General features: G+C 47.4%; 1 protein-coding gene across 1 annotated transcript in view; it reads right to left on the reverse strand.

Annotated features, from left to right (window-relative positions):
• LOC138280199 (tol-Pal system protein TolA-like) overlaps positions 1–22,805 on the reverse strand; it is a 689,969-nt gene that overhangs the window by 496,445 nt on the left and 170,719 nt on the right. The window contains exon 12 of the mRNA XM_069219461.1: positions 5,000–5,204. Coding sequence (XP_069075562.1) covers positions 5,000–5,204 — 205 coding nt within the window. The remainder of the gene's footprint in view (positions 1–4,999; positions 5,205–22,805) is intronic.

Consider the following 22,805-nt stretch of genomic DNA (forward strand, 5'->3'; position numbering starts at 1 on the left):
TAAATAGAGACGATGAATGAGTAGTTTGTAGGTAAGCAGATATTGCTGCGAGGTGTATTTTTATAGATGAAAAAGCGAGATTTGCTTTTTGCAAATGTAGTAAGTATCCTACTATGTCTTTCGTAGAGGCATGTAATGGTTGTATTTGATTGGCATGGCAGTAGTAAACAAATCTTTTCCACTTAGATGCATAGCAGTGTCTAGTGGAAGATTTTCTAGCTTGTTTTATGACCTCCATGCATTCTTGTGTGAGGTCTAAGTGTCCGAATTCTAGGATTTCAGGAGCCAAATTGCCAGATTCAATGATGCTGGGTTTGGATGCCTGATTTGTTGTTTGTGTTGTGTTAACAGATCTGGTCTGTTGGGTAGTTTGACATGCGGTACTAGTGAAAGGTCTAGTAGAGTTGTATACCAAGGTTGTCTTGCCCATGTGGGTGCTATCAGTATGAGTTTGAGTTGGTTTTGACTCAACTTGTTTACTAGATATGGAAGGAGAGGGAGAGGGGGAAAAGCGTATGCAAATATCCCTGACCAACTCATCCATAGAGCATTGCCTTGTGATTCGCGGTGTGGGTACCTGGATGCGAAGTTTTGGCATTTTGAGTTTTCTTTTGTTGCGAACAAATCTATCTGGGGTGTTCCCCAAATTTGAAAGTACTTGTTCAGAACTTGGGGGTGAATTTCCCATTCGTGGACTTGTTGGTGGTCTCGCGAAAGGATGTCTGCTAGTTGGTTTTGTATTCCTGGAATAAATTGTGCTATTAGGCGAATGTTGTTGTGAATCGCCCACTGCCAAATTTTTTGTGTTAGGAGGCACAATTGTGTTGAGTGTGTTCCTCCTTGTTTGTTTAAATAATACATTGTTGTCATGTTGTCTGTTTTGACAAGAATGTATTTGTGTGTTATTATGGGTTGGAAGGCTTTTAACGCTAGAAATACTGCTAACAGTTCTAGGTAATTGATATGAAATTTTGTTTGGTGTATATCCCATTGTCCTTGAATGCTGTGGTGATTGAGGTGTGCTCCCCACCCTGTCATGGAAGCATCTGTTGTTATAACGTATTGAGGCACTGGGTCCTGAAATGTCCGCCCTTTGTTTAAATTTTTGCTGTTCCACCATAGAAGCGAGAGGTATGTTTGGCGGTCTACCAACACCAGATCTTGAAGTTGACCCTGTGCCTGTGACCATTGTGATGCTAGACACTGTTGTAAGGGTCGCATGTGTAGTCTTGCGTTTGGGACAATGGCTATGCATGATGACATCATGCCTAGAAGTTTTAGCACAAATTTTGCTTGTATCTTTTGGTTTGGAAACATAGCACTTATTACCTTGTGGAATGCCTGCACTCTTTGTGGACTTGGAGTGGCAATTCCTTTTGATGTGTTGATGGTTGCTCCTAGATATTGTTGTGTCTGACACGGTTCTAGGTGTGATTTTGTATAGTTGATGGAAAACCCCAGTTTGTGAAGGGTTTGTATGACACATGTGGTGTCGTTTGCGCATTTTTTTACTGTGTTGGTCTTGATTAGCCAATCGTCTAGGTAAGGGAACACATGTATCTGTTGTCTCCTGATGTGTGCTGCTACTACTGCTAGACATTTTGTGAACACTCTTGGTGCAGTTGTTATTCCGAATGGCAACACTTTGAATTGGTAATGTATTCCTTTGAATACGAACCGTAGGTACTTTCTGTGAGAAGGGTGTATTGGTATATGAAAGTACGCATCCTTTAGGTCTAATGTGGTCATGTAATCTTGCTGTTTGAGCAGTGGAATGATGTCTTGTAGTGTGACCATGTGAAAATGGTCAGATATGATGTAGGTATTTAGTGTCCTGAGATCTAATATTGGTCTTAATGTTTTGTCTTTTTTTGGAATTAGAAAGTACAGGGAGTAAACTCCTGTGTTTTTTTGTTGTACTGGTACTAACTCTATTGCATCCTTTTGCAGTAGTGCTTGAACTTCTAGTCCTAAAAGTTCTAAATGTTGTGGTGACATTTTGCGTGTTTTGGGAGGGATGTTTGGTGGGAATTTGTGGAATTCTATGCAATAGCCATGTTGGATTATTGCTAATACCCAATTGTCTGTTGTAATCTGTTGCCAAGATTGGTAGAATTGGCTTAGTCTTCCCCCCACTGGTGTTGAGTGAAGGGGTTGCGTGACTTGAAAGTCACTGTTTAGGTGGAGGTGTTTTTGGAGTCTGGAATCTTCCCCTACTCCTTGGGAATTGACCCCCTCTATATCCCCTGAAACCTCCCCTTTGGAAGGAACCCTGATATGGTGTGGTTCTTGTTTGTTGGCTGGTGGTGTCTGTGGGTTGGCCACGAAACCCCCCTCTAAATGGAGTTTTTCTGAAAGAGCCTCTGCTCTGCGGGGAGTAGAGTGCGCCCATGGCCTTGGCCGTGTCTGTGTCCTTTTTAAGTTTTTCAATGGCTGTGTCCACTTCAGGGCCAAAAAGTTGTTTTTCGTTGAAGGGCATATTAAGGACAGCCTGCTGGATTTCAGGTTTGAAGCCTGAAGTGCGGAGCCAAGCGTGTCTCCTTATGGTGACAGCAGTGTTGACTGTTCTCGCTGCAGTATCTGCTGCGTCCAGTGAAGAGCGGATTTGATTGTTTGAGATCGTTTGTCCCTCTTCAACTATTTGCTGCGCCCTTTTTTGGTATTCTTGGGGAAGATGGTCTACGAGAAGTTGCATCTCATCCCAGTGAGCGCGGTCATATCTGGCCAGCAGCGCTTGAGAATTTGCGATGCGCCACTGGTTGGCTGCCTGTGATGCTACTCTTTTTCCTGCCGCATCAAATTTTCTGCTTTCTTTGTCCGGAGGTGGGGCGTCGCCAGATGTATGGGAATTTGCTCTTTTGCGAGCTGCCCCTACTACTACGGAGTCAGGTGGTAACTGCGAAGTAATAAACACTGGATCTGTGGGTGGTGGTTTGTATTTTTTATCCACCCTTGGGGTGATGGCTCTTGATTTTACGGGCTCTTCAAAAATTTGTTTTGCGTGCCGTAACATCCCCGGTAGCATTGGGAGACATTGATATTGGCTATGTGTAGCCGAGAGGGTGTTAAATAAAAAATCATCCTCTATAGGATCGGAATGCAGTTGGACATTGTGGAATTCTGCAGCCCTAGCTACCAGTTGTGAGTATGAGGTACTGTCCTCTGGCGGTGACGGCTTTGTAGGGTATGAATCTGGATCATTGTCCGGCACTGGGGTGTCGTATAGGTCCCAAGCGTCTTGATCCTGATTATCTTGACTTATGGTAGTTTGCGCTGGTGAGTGCATTTGTGGCGGTGTTTGTGCCGGCGATGCCTGTTGTAGTGGAGAGGGCGGAGGCGTGACTTTTTTAACCACTTTGGCTTGTGGTTGTGCGTCATCCTTGAGGAGACTGATCCTTCTTTTCCTCATTATTGGGGGAAGGGTTGATATCTTCCCTGTGTCTTGCTGGATGTACAGTCTCTTTTGTGTGTAGTCTGATTCTACACTTTGGAGCTCTTGTCCAAATCTGTGCATCTGGCCACTTATTCCTTGTTCCTCTGAGTAGGATGAAGGTGTGGTATTTTTCGGCGCCGAGAGAGAATCTTTTTTCGGTTTCGGCACCGACAGAATTTTTGTTCCTTTCGGCATGGATTCTCGGTGCAGATGTTTTTCGGTGCCGGTATCTTGTTTTTGTCTCTCGGAGCCGCTTTCTCGGCTCCGAGGTTGCTCCATGGCGGTCCCTCGACCGGAGTCGGGTGTCTTCGCTATGGGCGTGCCCTTTTTCGGCGCCTTCGACGGGTCGCCTGTTTTATGGGTCGAGCCATGGCCTGTTGGCAGTGGCGTCCCCTGGGCTTTCGTTTTGTCGATGGTTTTACTTTTCGACGTCTTACTCACAGTTTGTTGCTGTTGTTCGACGTCGGAGTCTCCGGATTCTGAGTCCGGAACCGAGAATGTTTCCTCTTCGTCGTCGAAACGTTGTTTTGTCGGCATGGACGCCATTTGTAGACGCCTGGCTCTTCGGTCCCGGAGTGTTTTTCTGGACCGGAAGGCTCGACAGGCCTCACAGGTATCCTCCTTGTGCTCGGGGGACAAGCACAAGTTACAGACCAAGTGCTGATCTGTATAAGGATACTTACTGTGACATTTTGGGCAGAAACGGAACGGGGTCCGTTCCATCGGCTTCGATGTCGCACGCGGTCGGGCCGACCAGGCCCCGATGGGGGAATCGAAGCTACCCCAAAGTCTTCCGATGATCGGTGTCGATGTACCTAACTATCCCGATACCGAACGGAACAATACCGACGCTTTCTTCCGAGATTCTGACTAACTTTCCGAACCGAAACACGGAGCGAAAAGGAATACGTCCGAACCCGACAGCGGAAAAAAACAATCTAAGATGGAGTCGACGCCCATTCGCAATGGAGCCGAAGAGGGAGGAGTCCTTCGGTCCCGTGACCAAAAAAGACTTCTTCGAAGAAAAACAACTTGTAATACTCCGAGCCCAACACCAGGCAGCGGACTGTGCCAAACATGTGTATCTGCAGCAACATATGCCATCGAACATTATATTTTCTATGTAATATTGTCTTGCACAGTGCCTCTGCAAAGCAATACATGACTGTGGTATTGTTTTATTGTAAAAAAAAAAAAATTGCATTGTTGTTAGTTTAAATATTGCTTCAGTTATTCCTTTGCTGTTTCTTCCCTTTCCTTCCCCTTCTTTCGTGTGGTGGTGTCTTCCAGCTTCCCCTGCTCCAGCTATTGTTCTGGCTGGAATGTACAAAAGATTCTTGGCAGTTGCAGGGAGCTGGAAGATGAGGAGGCTGGAGTTTTATGTGTTCCCTCTTACTTGGAAAAATAAAGAAGATCCAGCGTTTGTGTACCTTCGCTGTCCGTGTAATTACTTCAATGACATCCCCAAAGCAAATGGCAAGTGTCCAGATCCACTTTGCAGGACAATGTCAGAGGTTTGAGCAAAGAAGACACAAACCACCAATATAAATTCCGAAAAATTCTTACCAATCTCAAAAAGTTCTCTTGGTGCCACTGGCCTGTCATCCTTCGTCCGATGCTCAAGACTAGACTTCATTACGTCCACAGCCTTATTCAAGGCCTTGGCACGTTCCATGGCTATGGCTTCAGCCTTATTTAAGGGCTTTACTCTTTCAAGAATCTCAGCTACACGTTTTGCTTTTACAATTTTCTCGATCTGTTCATAATCATCCTGTAAATAATATGAGAAATGTTGGCTGAAATACCTTTCGAGTCCCCCCCAAGCCCATTTTGGACAAAAAAAATGAAAGTAGTTAATTCCCTATGAACTCCGGATCTAGGAGTCCTTATACTCTTGTCTTTTACCCAGGTTATTGTGCGTGCCACAGGTTAAAATGAACACCACTACTGCTCTGCATAAAATGAATTACACACATAAAAGCCTGCTCAAGGCATTACCACATCCTGCACCATCCTTATTTCTTTCTCCGTAGAACCACCTTCTCTTTGAAGGCAGTGGATTATGCAGCAGTGCTGAACAGAAAAGTGGATTATTATTATTATTATTATTATGGGGTTGGGAGAGAAAAGTGCCCACCTCAAAGGATAAGGCCATCAGCTACCTGCTAGAGGTCATAAAAAATAAATAAAATATACCTGTGCTCAGTCCTTGGTAACATGAACCAAAGCAGTAAGAAAACATCCCACGACACACAATTTTAAAAACAATTTAAAAATAAGCAGAACATATTTATGAGTGGAATAATACCAAAACAACACAAACCCAATAAGGGTAGCTAGAGATTTCCTTTTTTAAAGATATAAGTTAAAACAGAGCCAAAATGCACCTAGTGGCAAAAATGGTTAACCAAAGTGGTAGATCAGGACCTAGGCATGATTTGAGGACGACGATTGAGCACTGGTCTGATATACTAAGTGGATTAGTCTCTGTGAAAGTCTGGATGTCGGTAAATATGAAAAAAACTTCATGATCTTAATCCAAAAAGGGAATTTTTTGAAGACTAAGTGGTCTGCCTGGCGGACAAATATGAAAGTGTAACTGCCACTGTGGAACTGCCCATTAGATACATGCCCTTGGTTGGTCCTGTGAAGGCTTTGGAGTTTGAGGTTTCTGCTTGAAAAACTTTATAAGTCCCAAAACAGAAAGGGGCTTTGTTGTTTGTTAGACCATGAAGCCTTTTAAGGTTGATGAATCTGAAATTCAATCTGACACCATACTACTGCTGGTTGGGTATTTGTCCCAATAGGTCTGCTCGGCTCTGGAGCAAAAGTTTTCAAATCTTGTCAAAAAGTTTGTGATGTCCAAGCAACCACTGTAGTTCACTTCTAACTACTTGAGGGGGAAACACCTAGAGACTCTAAGGGTCCCAGGCAGAGGCTACCAGAAAAGTACAGTCTAAGTTCTAGTTGCTACTGGTCAGTTGATTATTGTTGGGTTAAGGCCTCTTGTAGCGTGTTGTGTCCAAATAGCCAGATAGGAGCCAGCCAACTGACCTTTTAAGTCCACTGTGGGAAAGTGCCTATTGACAAGTTTAGCCCCCCACTTTTTTGCCTGGAAAATGATGTGGTTTTGAATGTAGTGCATGGGGCACCTGCCAACCAGGTCCCCTGTGCCAGTGCTTCCTCCCTAAAACTGTACCATGATTAGCACAACTTCAGACCCCCCTTTAAGTCACTAGAAAATGGCACCTTTAGTACCTAAGGCATGAGGACTGAAAAAGGTCCCCTAGGCACCCCTCACCAAGGCCATGCCACCACAGCTGGCATCCCTTGGTGGAGGGGCAAACAATCAAGTCAACATGGCACACTGTCTGTGTGTCAAGTCAAGCAGCGCTGCCTAAGATGTAGGTAAGGCAGCCCTCTAGCTGGCCTTACAAGTCTAAGGCAGGGTGCATTATGTATCAGGTGTGAACATATCTGAATAAGCAGATATCACCCTACAGTGTCTAAGTCTATCCTTAATATTCTAAGTGCCAGTGAAGCCATAGAGAGTGCATGGGCTGGAAACTCAACAACTTGACTTGCCTACCACCATGATTGCTTCACTGAAGCCAGGAGTGTTTGATACCAAACAACTCCTCTTTGGCACTGTTGGATTTATTGCAATATGAACACAGAGCGCACCTCAGAAATGCCCCCTGAAAACCTACTAACCCTGGTGTGGAACCCGACCAGTTGTAACAAGTCTGCCACAACCAGGCATGTTTCTGGACCCATGGGGTGAGAGCCCTTGCGCTCTGCAGCCAGAAACAAAGCCCATCCTCTGCAGAGGTGCCACACCCTCCAAGTAGGCGCTTTACTCAATGGGAGAGCTTCAAAGTCTGGCCACCGTTGCAAAGCGACCTCAGCCTGTGCTGCTAGCACCAGATGACCACACCGGGTTCAAACCCCAACTTTTGGAGGGAGTGGGAAAACCAAGTGAGAATAGGATATGTGCACACTTTTGCTATCTCCACCTCGCAGGTGCAGGAGGCGAAGTGAAGCACATTTTTTTAGTACCCACCATCTTTAAAATGTTATGACTTAACCTTTCAGGAGTAGAACTTAACCAGTCAGGAGTAGGAATATGCCCCCTCCCACAGGAGAGTGGCTTAATAGTGGGTATAGACACCCCAAGCGAGGTACCTCTTATTCCCTACATGTTACTCCCCTATAACGCCCCTAAATCTACTATCTAGGTGGCTCCGCTAGTCACTGAAACTGGATTCCTGACGACCTAAGAAGAGTCGGACAATGAAGAGTCACACCTGCAGAGAAGGCTGCAGATACTAACTGACTTGACCCTAGCCCTACCAGCCCTATCTGCAGGCCTCAATGATTCTGCATCAAAAGACGACCTGTCCTGCAGCCCAGCAACCTCATAAGCCATGCGAGGACTGCCTGCCTCCGACAAAGACCAAGATCGCCTGTGGACAGCAGACCTGTCCAGAATAAACCAACTGTAAAGAAGAAAGAACTCTACTATGAGGAACCGCAAAGCCACCATCTGCACCAGACACCCAGACACCTCAGGCCCGAGAGCAAGTGGCCTACCAGTCCTATGAAGGCTCCCAAGCACTTATGAGCAAGAGTCAATCGTAGGCTGACCCCTGCTGGACTCCACAGAAATGGCTGCTGCCTCAACCTCAAGACTTCACCCATCCGTAACCTGCCCAGTAAGACTTCTTCGATGCCTAAGGGCATGCCTGCATCCGAAACCCCTGGGGAGTACGACCAACAGAATCTCAACTTACCTGGGCAGCTGTCGGTTGTCTTCACCCGGCCTCATGGCCGGAGCCTGCAGACGGTTTCTGGAACTGATCTCCCTCACTGGATTGCATTGGTCGCCCGACGCTCTGTTGGCACTCTGCATTCTGCACCCGGTCGGCCCTGTGCCGCTGAGGGTGTAAGATTGATGCTGCCTTGCGGTTCCCCATGTGCTCACCTTAACCCCAGAAGACTGTTACCAAACCGCTTTACTCACCTGTGAGCAGCATCTCTTCAATTACCCCCCATTCCGCCATTGGACAACGCTGCCGCCAGATTCAGAGTTTGAACCCTGCACGCGACTGCTCCTGTGCCACTGGAAGTGCAGATCTGCTACTTACCTGAACCTTGCCTGGTGCAGATTCCAGACTAAGTTGCATACTTACTTGCAAAACCACCTTCTTGTTTTCTCCCATAGGTTAACATATCTGAACCAAAAATTGCACTGTATCCACCTTCTAAGGTGAAATGAAAATGTCACTTACCCAGTGTACATCTGTTCGTGGCATCAGTCGCAGTAGATTCGCATGTTCTGCAATAGCTCGCCATCTGGTGTTGGGCCGGAGTGTTACAAGTTGTTTTTCTTCGAAGAAGTCTTTCGAGTCACGGGACCGAGTGACTCCTCCTTTTGTCTCCATTGCGCATGGGCGTCGACTCCATCCTCGATTGTTTTTCCCCGCAGAGGGTGAGGTAGGAGTTGAATTGTAGTAATAGTGCCCATGCAATGGAGTGACTAAGTATGCACTTATTTAAGGTTGAGATGATACATATATAAATAATTGAAGGTAACTTCCAAACTGCTACAGGCTCCCGGGGAGGCGAGTGGGCACATGCGAATCTACTGCGACTGATGCCACGAACAGATGTACACTGGGTAAGTGACATTTTCAGTTCGATGGCATCTGTCGCTGTAGATACGCATGTTCTGCAATAGACTAGTAAGCAGTTATTTCCCCAAAAGCGGTGGATCAGCCTGTAGGAGTGGAAGTAGTCTGAAATAATGTCCTTAATACAGCTTGACCTACTGTGGCTTGTTGTGCGGATAACACGTCTACACAGTAGTGCTTGGTGAATGTGTGAGGCGTAGACCATGTGGCTGCCTTACATATTTCTTGCATTGGGATGTTTCCTAGAAAGGCCATGGTAGCACCTTTCTTTCTGGTTGAGTGTGCCCTTGGTGTAATGGGCAGCTGTCGTTTAGCTTTAAGGTAGCAGATTTGGATGCATTTAACTATCCATCTGGCTATACCTTGTTTTGAAATTGGGTTTCCTGCATGAGGTTTTTGAAATGCAATAAAGAGTTGTTTAGTCTTTCTGATGTTCTTTGTTCTGTCAATGTAATACATTAATGCTCTTTTGACATCTAATGTATGTAGTGCCCTTTCAGCTACGGTATCTGGCTGTGGAAAGAACACCGGAAGTTCCACTGTTTGATTTAGATGGAACGGTGAAATAACCTTTGGCAAAAATTTAGGATTGGTCCTTAGGACGACTTTATTTTTGTGTAGTTGTATAAAAGGTTCCTGTATAGTAAACGCCTGAATCTCGCTTACTCTTCTCAGGGAAGTAATGGCGATGAGAAATGCCACCTTCCAGGTTAGGAATTGTATGTCGCAGGAGTGCATGGGTTCAAAAGGTGGACCCATAAGTCTAGTTAGGACAACATTTAGGTTCCATGAAGGAACAGGTAGTGTTCTTGGTGGTATAATTCTCCTAAGGCCCTCCATGAATGCTTTAATGACTGGTATTTTATATAGGGAAGTTGAATAGGTAGTCTGCAGGTATGCAGATATTGCTGCAAGGTGAATCTTAATGGAAGAGAAAGCTAGGTTAGCTTTTTGTAAGTGAAGCAAGTAACCCACTACATGTTCTGGAGTTGTGTGTAATGGTTGTATTTGATTAATATGGCAGTAGCAAACAAACCTCTTCCATTTACTTGCATAGCAGTGCCTGGTGGATGGCCTTCTTGCTTGTTTTATGACTTCCATACATTCTTGGGTAAGTTGTAAGTGCCCGAATTCTAGGATTTCAGGAGCCAGATTGCTAGATTCAGCGATGCTGGATCTGGGTGTCTGATCCTTTGGTTGTGCTGTGTCAACAGATCTGGCCTGTTGGGCAATTTGATGCAGGGTACCACTGATAGGTCTAGCAGCGTTGTGTACCAGGGTTGCCTTGCCCAAGTTGGTGCTATCAATATGAGTTTGAGTTTGCTTTGACTGAGTTTGTTTACCAGGTAAGGAAGGAGAGGGAGAGGAGGAAAAGCGTAAGCAAATATTCCTGACCAGTTCATCCATAGGGCATTGCCTTGGGATTGTTTGTGTGGGTATCTGGATGCGAAGTTTTGGCATTTTGCGTTCTCCCTTGTCGCAAACAAGTCTATCTGAGGTGTTCCCCAGAGTTTGAAATAAGTGTTCAGTATTTGGGGGTGAATTTCCCATTCGTGGACCTGTTGGTGATCTCGAGAGAGATTGTCTGCGAGTTGATTTTGTATCCCTGGTATAAACTGTGCAATTAGGCGAATTTGGTTGTGAATTGCCCAATGCCAAATTTTTTGTGCTAACATGCTTAACTGCGTGGAGTGCGTCCCTCCCTGCTTGTTTAGATAATACATTGTTGTCATGTTGTCTGTTTTGACGAGAATGTATTTGTGAACTATTATTGGTTGGAAAGCTTTTAGTGCTTGAAAAACTGCAAGAAGTTCTAGGTGATTGATATGCAGTTTTGTTTGATGTACGTTCCATTGTCCTTGTATGCTGTGTTGATCGAGGTGTGCTCCCCACCCTGTCATGGAAGCATCTGTTGTTATTACGTATTGTGGCACTGGGTCTTGGAAAGGCCGCCCCTTGTTTAAATTTATGTTGTTCCACCACAGAAGCGAGAGGTAAGTTTGGCGGTCTATTAACACCAGATCTAGAAGGTGACCCTGTGCTTGAGACCACTGTGATGCTAGGCATTGTTGTAAGGGCCTCATGTGCAGTCTTGCGTTTGGGACAATGGCTATGCATGATGACATCATGCCTAGGAGTTGTAATACCATCTTTGCTTGTATGTTTTGTGTTGGATACATGCGTTGTATGATGGTGTTGAAATTTTGAATTCTTTGTGGACTTGGAGTGGCTACTCCTTTTGATGTGTCTATTATGGCTCCCAGGTATTGTTGTACCTTGCGTGGCCGAATTTTGGATTTTGTGAAATTGACGGTGAACCCTAGTTTGAAGAGGGTTTGTATGGTATGATTTGTGTGATTTGAGCACTCTATTAACGAATGGGCCTTGATTAGCCAGTCGTCTAGATATGGGAACACATGTATTTGCTGCCTTCTGATGTGTGCAGTGTAAAGAAATGGCTCCCTGTTGCAGTTACCCCCCACTTTTTGCCTGATACTGATGCTGACTTGACTGAGAAGAGTGCTGGGACCCTGCTAACCAGGCCCCAGCACCAGTGTTCCTTCACCTAAAATGTACCATTGTATCCACAATTGGCACACCCTGGCATTCAGATAAGTCCCTTGTAACTGGTACTTCTAGTACCAAGGGCCCTGATGCCAAGGAAGGTCTCTAAGGGCTGCAGCATGTCTTATGCCACCCTAGAGACCCCTCACTCAGCACAGACACACTGCTTACAAGCCTGTGTGTGCTAGTGAGAACAAAATGAGTAAGTCGACATGGCACTCCCCTCAGGGTGCCATGCCAGCCTCTCACTGCCTATGCAGTATAGGTAAGACACCCCTCTAGCAGGCCTTACAGCCCTAAGGCAGGGTGCACTATACCATAGGTGAGGGTACCAGTGCATGAGCACTGTGCCCCTACAGTGTCTAAACAAAACCTTAAGACATTGTAAGTGCAGGGTAGCCATAAGAGTATATGGTCTGGGAGTCTGTTTTACACGAACTCCACAGCACCATAATGGCTACACTGAAAACTGGGAAGTTTGGTATCAAACTTCTCAGCACAATAAATGCACACTGATGCCAGTGTACATTTTAGTGTAAAATACACTACAGAGGGCACCTTAGAGGTGCCCCCTGAAACTTAACCAACTAGCTGTGTAGGCTGACTGGTTCCAGCAGCCTGCCACACTAGAGACATGTTGCTGGCCCCATGGGGAGAGTGCCTTTGTCACTCTGAGGCCAGTAACAAAGCCTGCACTGGGTGGAGATGCTAACACCTCCCCCAGGCAGGAGCTGTAACACCTGGCGGTGAGCCTCAAAGGCTCACCCCTTTGTCACAGCCCAGCAGGGCACTCCAGCTTAGTGGAGTTGCCCGCCCCCTCCGGCCACGGCCCCCACTTTTGGCGGCAAGGCTGGAGGGAACAAAGAAAGCAACAAGGAGGAGTCACTGGCCAGTCAGGACAGCCCCTAAGGTGTCCTGAGCTGAGGTGACTCTGACTTTTAGAAATCCTCCATCTTGCAGATGGAGGATTCCCCCAATAGGGTTAGGATTGTGACCCCCTCCCCTTGGGAGGAGGCACAAAGAGGGTGTACCCACCCTCAGGGCTAGTAGCCATTGGCTACTAACCCCCCAGACCTAAACACGCCCTTAAATTTAGTATTTAAGGGCTACCCTGAACCCTAGAAGATTAGATTCCTGCAACTACAAGAAGAAGGACTGCCTAGCTGAAAACCCCTGCAGAGGAAGACCAGAAGACGACAACTGCCTTGGCTCCAGAAACTCACCGGCCTGTCTCCTGCCTTCCAAAGATCCTGCTCCAGCGACGCCTTCCAAAGGGACCAGCGACCTCGACATCCTCTGAGGACTGCCCCTGCTTCAAAAAGACAAGAAACTCCCGAGGACAGCGGACCTGCTCCAAGAAAAGCTGCAACTTTGTTTCCAGCAGCTTTAAAGAACCCTGCAAGCTCCCCGCAAGAAGCGTGAGACTTGCAACACTGCACCCGGCGACCCCGACTCGGCTGGTGGCGATCCAACACCTCAGGAGGGACCCCAGGACTACTCTAAGACTGTGAGTACAAAAACCTGTCCCCCCTGAGCCCCCCACAGCGCCGCCTGCAGAGGGAATCCCGAGGCTTCCCCTGACCGCGACTCTTTGAATCCTAAGTCCCGACACCTGGGAGAGACCCTGCACCCGCAGCCCCCAGGACCTGAAGGACCGGACTTTCACTGGAGGAGTGACCCCCAGGAGTCCCTCTCCCTTGACCAAGTGGAGGTTTCCCCGAGGAACCCCCCCCTTGCCTGCCTGCAGCGCTGAAGAGATCCCTAGATCTCCCATTGACTTCCATTACAAACCCGACGCTTGTTTCTACACTGCACCCGGCCGCCCCCGCGCTGCTGAGGGTGAAATTTCTGTGTGGACTTGTGTCCCCCCCGGGGCCCTACAAAACCCCCCTGGTCTGCCCTCCGAAGACGTGGGTACTTACCTGCAAGCAGACCGGAACCGGGGCACCCCCTTCTCTCCATTCTAGCCTATGTGTTTTGGGCACCACTTTGAACTCTGCACCTGACCGGCCCTGAGCTGCTGGTGTGGTAACTTTGGGGTTGCTCTGAACCCCCAACGGTGGGCTACCTTGGACCAAGAACTGAACCCTGTAAGTGTCTTACTTACCTGGTTAACCTAACAAATACTTACCTCCCCTAGGAACTGTGAAAATTGCACTAAGTGTCCACTTTTAAAACAGCTATTTGTCAATAACTTGAAAAGTATACATGCAATTTTTATGATTTAAAGTTCCTAAAGTACTTACCTGCAATACCTTTCGAATGAGATATTACATGTAGAATTTGAACCTGTGGTTCTTAAAATAAACTAAGAAAAGATATTTTTCTATAACAAAACCTATTGGCTGGATTTGTCTCTGAGTGTGTGTACCTCATTTATTGTCTATGTGTATGTACAACAAATGCTTAACACTACTCCTTGGATAAGCCTACTGCTCGACCACACTACCACAAAATAGAGCATTAGTATTATCTCTTTTTACCACTATTTTACCTCTAAGGGGAACCCTTGGACTCTGTGCATGCTATTCCTTACTTTGAAATAGCACATACAGAGCCAACTTCCTACATTGGTGGATCAGCGGTGGGGTACAAGACTTTGCATTTGCTGGACTACTCAGCCAATACCTGATCACACGACAAATTCCAAAATTGTCATTAGAAATTGATTTTTGCAATTTGAAAAGTTTTCTAAATTCTTAAAAGACCTGCTAGGGCCTTGTGTTAGATCCTGTTTAGCATTTCTTTTAGAGTTTAAAAGTTTGTAAAAGTTTGAATTAGATTCTAGAACCAGTTGTAGATTCTTAAAAAGTATTCCAACTTTTAGAAGCAAAATGTCTAGCACAGATGTGACTGTGGTGGAACTCGACACCACACCTTACCTCCATCTTAAGATGAGGGAGCTAAGGTCACTCTGTAAAATAAAGAAAATAACAATGGGCCCCAAACCTACCAAAATACAGCTCCAGGAGCTTTTGGCAGAGTTTGAAAAGGCCAACCCCTCTGAGGGTGGCAACTCAGAGGAAGAGGATAGTGACTTGGAGGAAAATTCCCCCCTACCAGTCCTATCTAGGGAGAACAGGGTCCCTCAAACCCTGACTCCAAAAATAATAGTCAGAGATGCTGGTTCCCTCACAGGAGAGACCAACACCTCTGAAATCACTGAGGATAACTCCAGTGAAGATGACCCCCTGTTAGCCAGGATGGTCAAAAGATTGGCTTTGGAAAAGCAGCTCCTAGCCATAGAAAGGGAAAGAAAAGAGATGGGCCTAGGTCCCATCGATGGTGGCAGCAACTTAAATAGGGTCAGAGATTCTCCTGACATCCTAAAGATCCCCAAAGGGATTGTAACAAAATATGAAGATGGTGATGACATCACCAAATGGTTCACAGCTTTTGAGAGGGCTTGTGTAACCAGAAAAGTAAACAGATCTCACTGGGGTGCTCTCCTTTGGGAAATGTTCACTGGAAAGTGTAGGGATAGACTCCTCACACTCTCTGGAAAAGATGCAGAATCTTATGACCTCATGAAGGGTACCCTGATTGAGGGCTTTGGATTCTCCACTGAGGAGTATAGAATTAGATTCAGGGGGGCTCAAAAATCCTCGAGCCAGACCTGGGTTGATTTTGTAGACTACTCAGTAAAAACACTAGATGGTTGGTTAACTGGAAATGAAGTGTGTGACTATGTTGGGCTTTATAATTTGTTTATGAAAGAACACATTTTAAGTAACTGCTTCAATGAAAAGTTGCATCAGTATCTGGTAGACCTAGGTCCAATTTCTCCCCAAGAATTGGGAAAGAAGGCAGACCACTGGGTCAAGACTAGGGTAACCAAAACTTCCACTGGGGGTGACCAAAAGAAAGGGGTTACAAAAACTCCCCAGGAGAAAGTGGGTGACACTAGAAACAAAGAAAAAGAGTCCTCTGTAGGCCCCCAAAAACCAGAACAGGTGGGTGGGCCCCAAGACACAACCCAAAACAAAGGTGGGTACCAGGGTAAGAACTGGGATGCCACTAAGGCATGGTGCCACAACTGTAAACAGTCTGGGCACCACACCAAGGACACTTCTTGTCCCAAAAACAAACCCCAGAACAAAATTCCAGGGGTAACCAGTGTAGCCATGGGAGATGACTCCTCAGATGAGGAGGTCTTCATAGCCTTCAACTGGAAACAGGGCCCAACAGGTGAGTTGGAGATTCCAGAGGGAAGTAGACACTTCCACCACCTACTGGTGAATGGAATCCCAGCCACTGCCCTGAGAGACACTTGTGCCAGTCACACTATTGTGCATGACAGGCTGGTGCTCTCAAACCAGTACATCCCAGGTGAGACTGCCAGGGTAAGAGTTAGCCTAGACAGGGTCACTAAGAGGCCTGTGGCTTTAGTGCCCATAGAAGTGGGTGGCACTCTTAGCTGGAGAAGGGTAGTAGTCAGTACAGACCTCCCCCTTGATTGTCTCCTTGGAAATGACTACCCAGAGGTTAGTCAGAGCCCAAGAGAGGAACTGGGCCAGTGCCAGTCCTCTCCCAAGGATTCTGGAAGTCCTGCCTCTGCAGTAAATGCAAGCAGGCCCCAGAAGAAGAAGAAAAGAAAACAGAGTAGGAAGGGTGGACAACCTTTAGCCAAGGTTACAGCAAGCCAAGGAGATTCTGCTCCAGTAGGGGAGAACTCCAAAAATGGCCCTGATAAAGTCCAACCTGACCCACAAGAAGTCCTGGCTAGTCAGGCAACTGTTAAACCTGAGTGGGTGGCTCCTCAGCTAACAGAAGAAAGAGTGGAAGAAGGGTGTTTACTACAAGATGTGGTAACCCCCCACTCTAATACAGCAGACAGGCAACCTGAACCCAAAGAGGCCTGTAACTTAGCCCCTTCCCTTTTAGGTGAAGAGCTAAAGGTGTGGTTCTGGGCACTGACAGCTGTCAGTGGCCTCTGCTGGGTGTTAGCCTTTATGGCTGCACTATCCTTAGCATGGTGGTCTGACCCCATGCCAAATAGCAAGTTAGGCCCCCTGACCCTATTAGTCATGGTGGGGTTACTCCAGCTCTGGGTAACCTCTCTGGGTAAGCTAGGGGTAACCCTGGCCAAGATAAGGTTAGCAGAGGTGGATACCTCTAAGACCAAAATAGAAAGAATGGGTGGAGACATTGAAGAGGCAGACAAGAGGCAATTCAGACTAGGTCCTATCACTGTGGAAGTAGGTCAGTTCCCCAAAGGGAATGACCTGAACAGAAGGATGTAAGGCAGAGTAGGCCCTGCAACTAACCAGCCTATTTCTCCTACTCTTCCTCGCCTGACAGACTAGGAAGACTCTCCCAGCTTGGGCTGAGTCTCCTGGCCTGTGGGCTGGGGGGGGCTTGTGTAAAGAAATGGCTCCCTGTTGCAGTTACCCCCCACTTTTTGCCTGATACTGATGCTGACTTGACTGAGAAGAGTGCTGGGACCCTGCTAACCAGGCCCCAGCACCAGTGTTCCTTCACCTAAAATGTACCATTGTATCCACAATTGGCACACCCTGGCATTCAGATAAGTCCCTTGTAACTGGTACTTCTAGTACCAAGGGCCCTGATGCCAAGGAAGGTCTCTAAGGGCTGCAGCATGTCTTATGCCACCCTAGAGACCCCTCACTCAGCACAGACACACTGCTTACAAGCCTGTGTGTGCTAGTGAGAACAAAATGAGTAAGTCGACATGGCACTCCCCTCAGGGTGCCATGCCAGCCTCTCACTGCCTATGCAGTATAGGTAAGACACCCCTCTAGCAGGCCTTACAGCCCTAAGGCAGGGTGCACTATACCATAGGTGAGGGTACCAGTGCATGAGCACTGTGCCCCTACAGTGTCTAAACAAAACCTTAGACATTGTAAGTGCAGGGTAGCCATAAGAGTATATGGTCTGGGAGTCTGTTTTACACGAACTCCACAGCACCATAATGGCTACACTGAAAACTGGGAAGTTTGGTATCAAACTTCTCAGCACAATAAATGCACACTGATGCCAGTGTACATTTTATTGTAAAATACACCACAGAGGGCACCTTAGAGGTGCCCCCTGAAACTTAACCAACTATCTGTGTAGGCTGTCTGGTTCCAGCAGCCTGCCACACTAGAGACATGTTGCTGGCCCCATGGGGAGAGTGCCTTTGTCACTCTGAGGCCAGTAACAAAGCCTGCACTGGGTGGAGATGCTAACACCTCCCCCAGGCAGGAGCTGTGACACCTGGCGGTGAGCCTCAAAGGCTCACCCCTTTGTCACAGCCCAGCAGGGCACTCCAGCTTAGTGGAGTTGCCCGCCCCCTCCGGCCACGGCCCCCACTTTTGGCGGCAAGGCTGGAGGGAACAAAGAAAGCAACAAGGAGGAGTCACTGGCCAGTCAGGACAGCCCCTAAGGTGTCCTGAGCTGAAGTGACTCTAACTTTTAGAAATCCTCCATCTTGCAGATGGAGGATTCCCCCAATAGGGTTAGGATTGTGACCCCCTCCCCTTGGGAGGAGGCACAAAGAGGGTGTACCCACCCTCAGGGCTAGTAGCCATTGGCTACTAACCCCCCAGACCTAAACACGCCCTTAAATTTAGTATTTAAGGGCTACCCTGAACCCTAGAAAATTAGATTCCTGCAACTACAAGAAGAAGGACTGCCCAGCTGAAAACCCCTGCAGCGGAAGACCAGAAGACGACAACTGCCTTGGCTCCAGAAACTCACCGGCCTGTCTCCTGCCTTCCAAAGATCCTGCTCCAGCGACGCCTTCCAAAGGGACCAGCGACCTCGACATCCTCTGAGGACTGCCCCTGCTTCGAAAAGACAAGAAACTCCCGAGGACAGCGGACCTGCTCCAAGAAAGGCTGCAACTTTGTTTCCAGCAGCTTTAAAGAACCCTGCAAGCTCCCCGCAAGAAGCGTGAGACTTGCCACACTGCACCCGGCGACCCCGACTCGGCTGGTGGCGATCCAACACCTCAGGAGGGACCCCAGGACTACTCTGATACTGTGAGTACCAAAACCTGTCCCCCCTGAGCCCCCACAGCGCCGCCTGCAGAGGGAATCCCGAGGTTTCCCCTGACCGCGACTCTTTGAACCTAAAGTCCCGACGCCTGGGAGAGACCCTGCACCCGCAGCCCCCAGGACCTGAGGGACCGGACTTTCACTGGAGGAGTGACCCCCAGGAGTCCCTCTCCCTCGCCCAAGTGGAGGTTTCCCCGAGGAATCCCCCCCTTGCCTGCCTGCAGCGCTGAAGAGATCCCGAGATCTCTCATAGACTAACATTGAAAACCCGACGCTTGTTTCTACACTGCACCCGGCCGCCCCCGCGCTGCTGAGGGTGAAATCTCTGTGTGGACTTGTGTCCCCCCCGGTGCCCTACAAAACCCCCCTGGTCTGCCCTCCGAAGACGCGGGTACTTACCTGCAAGCAGACCGGAACCGGGGCACCCCCTTCTCTCCATTCTAGCCTATGTGTTTTGGGCACCACTTTGAACTCTGCACCTGACCGGCCCTGAGCTGCTGGTGTGGTGACTTTGGGGTTGCTCTGAACCCCCAACGGTGGGCTACCTTGGACCAAGAACTAAGCCCTGTAAGTGTCTTACTTACCTGGTAAAACTAACAAAAACTTACCTCCCCCAGGAACTGTGAAAATTGCACTAAGTGTCCACTTTTAAAACAGCTATTTGTCAATAACTTGAAAAGTATACATGCAATTTTTATGATTTGAAGTTCCTAAAGTACTTACCTGCAATACCTTTCGACTGAGATATTACATGTAGAATTTGAACCTGTGGTTCTTAAAATAAACTAAGAAAAGATATTTTTCTATACAAAACCTATTGGCTGGATTTGTCTCTGAGGGTGTGTACCTCATTTATTGTCTATGTGTATGTACAACAAATGCTTAACACTACTCCTTGGATAAGCCTATTGCTCGACCACACTACCACAAAATAGAGCATTAGTATTATCTCTTTTTACCACTATTTTACCTCTAAGGGGAACCCTTGGACTCTGTGCATGCTATTCCTTACTTTGAAATAGCACATACAGAGCCAACTTCCTACATTGGTGGATCAGCGGTGGGGTACAAGACTTTGCATTTGCTGGACTACTCAGCCAATACCTGATCACACGACAAATTCCAAAATTGTCATTAGAAATTGATTTTTGCAATTTGAAAAGTTTTCTAAATTCTTAAAAGACCTGCTAGGGCCTTGTGTTAGATCCTGTTTAGCATTTCTTTTAGAGTTTAAAAGTTTGTAAAAGTTTGAATTAGAACCTAGAACTAGTTGTAGATTCTTAAAAAGTATTCCAACTTTTAGAAGCAAAATGTCTAGCACAGATGTGACTGTGGTGGAACTCGACACCACACCTTACCTCCATCTTAAGATGAGGGAGCTAAGGTCACTCTGTAAAATAAAGAAAATAACAATGGGCCCCAAACCTACCAAAATACAGCTCCAGGAGCTTTTGGCAGAGTTTGAAAAGGCCAACCCCTCTGAGGGTGGCAACTCAGAGGAAGAGGATAGTGACTTGGAGGAAAATTCCCCCCTACCAGTCCTATCTAGGGAGAACAGGGTCCCTCAAACCCTGACTCCAAAAATAATAGTCAGAGATGCTGGTTCCCTCACAGGAGAGACCAACACCTCTGAAATCACTGAGGATAACTCCAGTGAAGATGACCCCCTGTTAGCCAGGATGGTCAAAAGATTGGCTTTGGAAAAGCAGCTCCTAGCCATAGAGAGGGAAAGAAAAGAGATGGGCCTAGGTCCCATCAATGGTGGCAGCAACTTAAATAGGGTCAGAGATTCTCCTGACATCCTAAAAATCCCCAAAGGGATTGTAACAAAATATGAAGATGGTGATGACATCACCAAATGGTTCACAGCTTTTGAGAGGGCTTGTGTAACCAGAAAAGTGAACAGATCTCACTGGGGTGCTCTCCTTTGGGAAATGTTCACTGGAAAGTGTAGGGATAGACTCCTCACACTCTCTGGAAAAGATGCAGAATCTTATGACCTCATGAAGGGTACCCTGATTGAGGGCTTTGGATTCTCCACTGAGGAGTATAGAATTAGATTCAGGGGGGCTCAAAAATCCTCGAGCCAGACCTGGGTTGATTTTGTAGACTACTCAGTAAAAACACTAGATGGTTGGTTAACTGGAAATGAAGTGTGTGACTATGTTGGGCTTTATAATTTGTTTATGAAAGAACACATTTTAAGTAACTGCTTCAATGAAAAGTTGCATCAGTATCTGGTAGACCTAGGTCCAATTTCTCCCCAAGAATTGGGAAAGAAGGCAGACCACTGGGTCAAGACTAGAGTAACCAAAACTTCCACTGGGGGTGACCAAAAGAAAGGGGTTACAAAAACTCCCCAGGAGAAAGTGGGTAACACTAGAAACCAAGAAAAAGAGTCCTCTGTAGGCCCCCAAAAACCAGAACAGGTGGGTGGGCCCCAAGACACAACCCAAAACAAAGGTGGGTACCAGGGTAAGAACTGGGATGCCACTAAGGCCTGGTGCCACAACTGTAAACAGTCTGGGCACCACACCAAGGACACTTCTTGTCCCAAAAACAAACCCCAGAACAAAATTCCTGGGGTAACCAGTGTAGCCATGGGAGATGACTCCTCAGATGAGGAGGTCTTCCTAGCCTTCAACTGGAAACAGGGCCCAACAGGTGAGTTGGAGATTCCAGAGGGAAGTAGACACTTCCACCACCTACTGGTGAATGGGATCCCAACCACTGCCCTGAGAGACACTTGTGCCAGTCACACTATTGTGCATGACAGGCTGGTGCTCTCAAACCAGTACATCCCAGGTGAGACTGCCAGGGTAAGAGTTAGCCTAGACAGGGTCACTAAGAGGCCTGTGGCTTTAGTGCCCATAGAAGTGGGTGGCACTCTTAGCTGGAGAAGGGTAGTAGTCAGTACAGACCTCCCCCTTGATTGTCTCCTTGGAAATGACTACCCAGAGGTTAGTCAGAGCCCAAGAGAGAAACTGGTCCAGTGCCAGTCCTCTCCCAAGGATTCTGGAAGTCCTGCCTCTGCAGTAAATGCAAGCAGGCCCCAGAAGAAGAAGAAAAGAAAACAGAGTAGGAAGGGTGGACAACCTTTAGCCAAGGTTACAGCGAGCCAAGGAGATTCTGCTCCAGTAGGGGAGAACTCCAAAAATGGCCCTGATAAAGTCCAACCTGACCCACAAGAAGTCCTGGCTAGTCAGGCAACTGTTAAACCTGAGTGGGTGGCTCCTCAGCTAACAGAAGAAAGAGTGGAAGAAGGGTGTTTACTACAAGATGTGGTAACCCCCCACTCCAATACAGCAGACAGGCAACCTGAACCCAAAGAAGCCTGTAACTTAGCCCCTTCCCTTTTAGGTGAAGAGCTAAAGGTGTGGTTCTGGGCACTGACAGCTGTCAGTGGCCTCTGCTGGGTGTTAGCCTTTATGGCTGCACTATCCTTAGCATGGTGGTCTGACCCCATGCCAAATAGCAAGTTAGGCCCCCTGACCCTATTGGTCATGGTGGGGTTACTCCAGCTCTGGGTAACCTCTCTGGGTAAGCTAGGGGTGACCCTGGCCAAGATAAGGTTAGCAGAGGTGGACACCTCTAAGACCAAAATAGAAAGAATGGGTGGAGACATTGAAGAGGCAGACAAGAGGCAATTCAGACTAGGTCCTATCACTGTGGAAGTAGGTCAGTTCCCCAAAGGGAATGACCTGAACAGAAGGATGTAAGGCAGAGTAGGCCCTGCAACTAACCAGCCTATTTCTCCTACTCTTCCTCGCCTGACAGACTAGGAAGACTCTCCCAGCTTGGGCTGAGTCTCCTGGCCTGTGGGCTGGGGGGGGCTTGTGTAAAGAAATGGCTCCCTGTTGCAGTTACCCCCCCACTTTTTGCCTGATACTGATGCTGACTTGACTGAGAAGTGTGCTGGGACCCTGCTAACCAGGCCCCAGCACCAGTGTTCCTTCACCTAAAATGTACCATTGTATCCACAATTGGCACACCCTGGCATTCAGATAAGTCCCTTGTAACTGGTACTTCTAGTACCAAGGGCCCTGATGCCAAGAAAGGTCTCTAAGGGCTGCAGCATGTCTTATGCCACCCTAGAGACCCCTCACTCAGCAC

Source organism: Pleurodeles waltl, chromosome 2_2 (genome assembly GCF_031143425.1).
Source record: "Pleurodeles waltl isolate 20211129_DDA chromosome 2_2, aPleWal1.hap1.20221129, whole genome shotgun sequence".
Classification (NCBI taxonomy): domain Eukaryota; kingdom Metazoa; phylum Chordata; class Amphibia; order Caudata; family Salamandridae; genus Pleurodeles; species Pleurodeles waltl.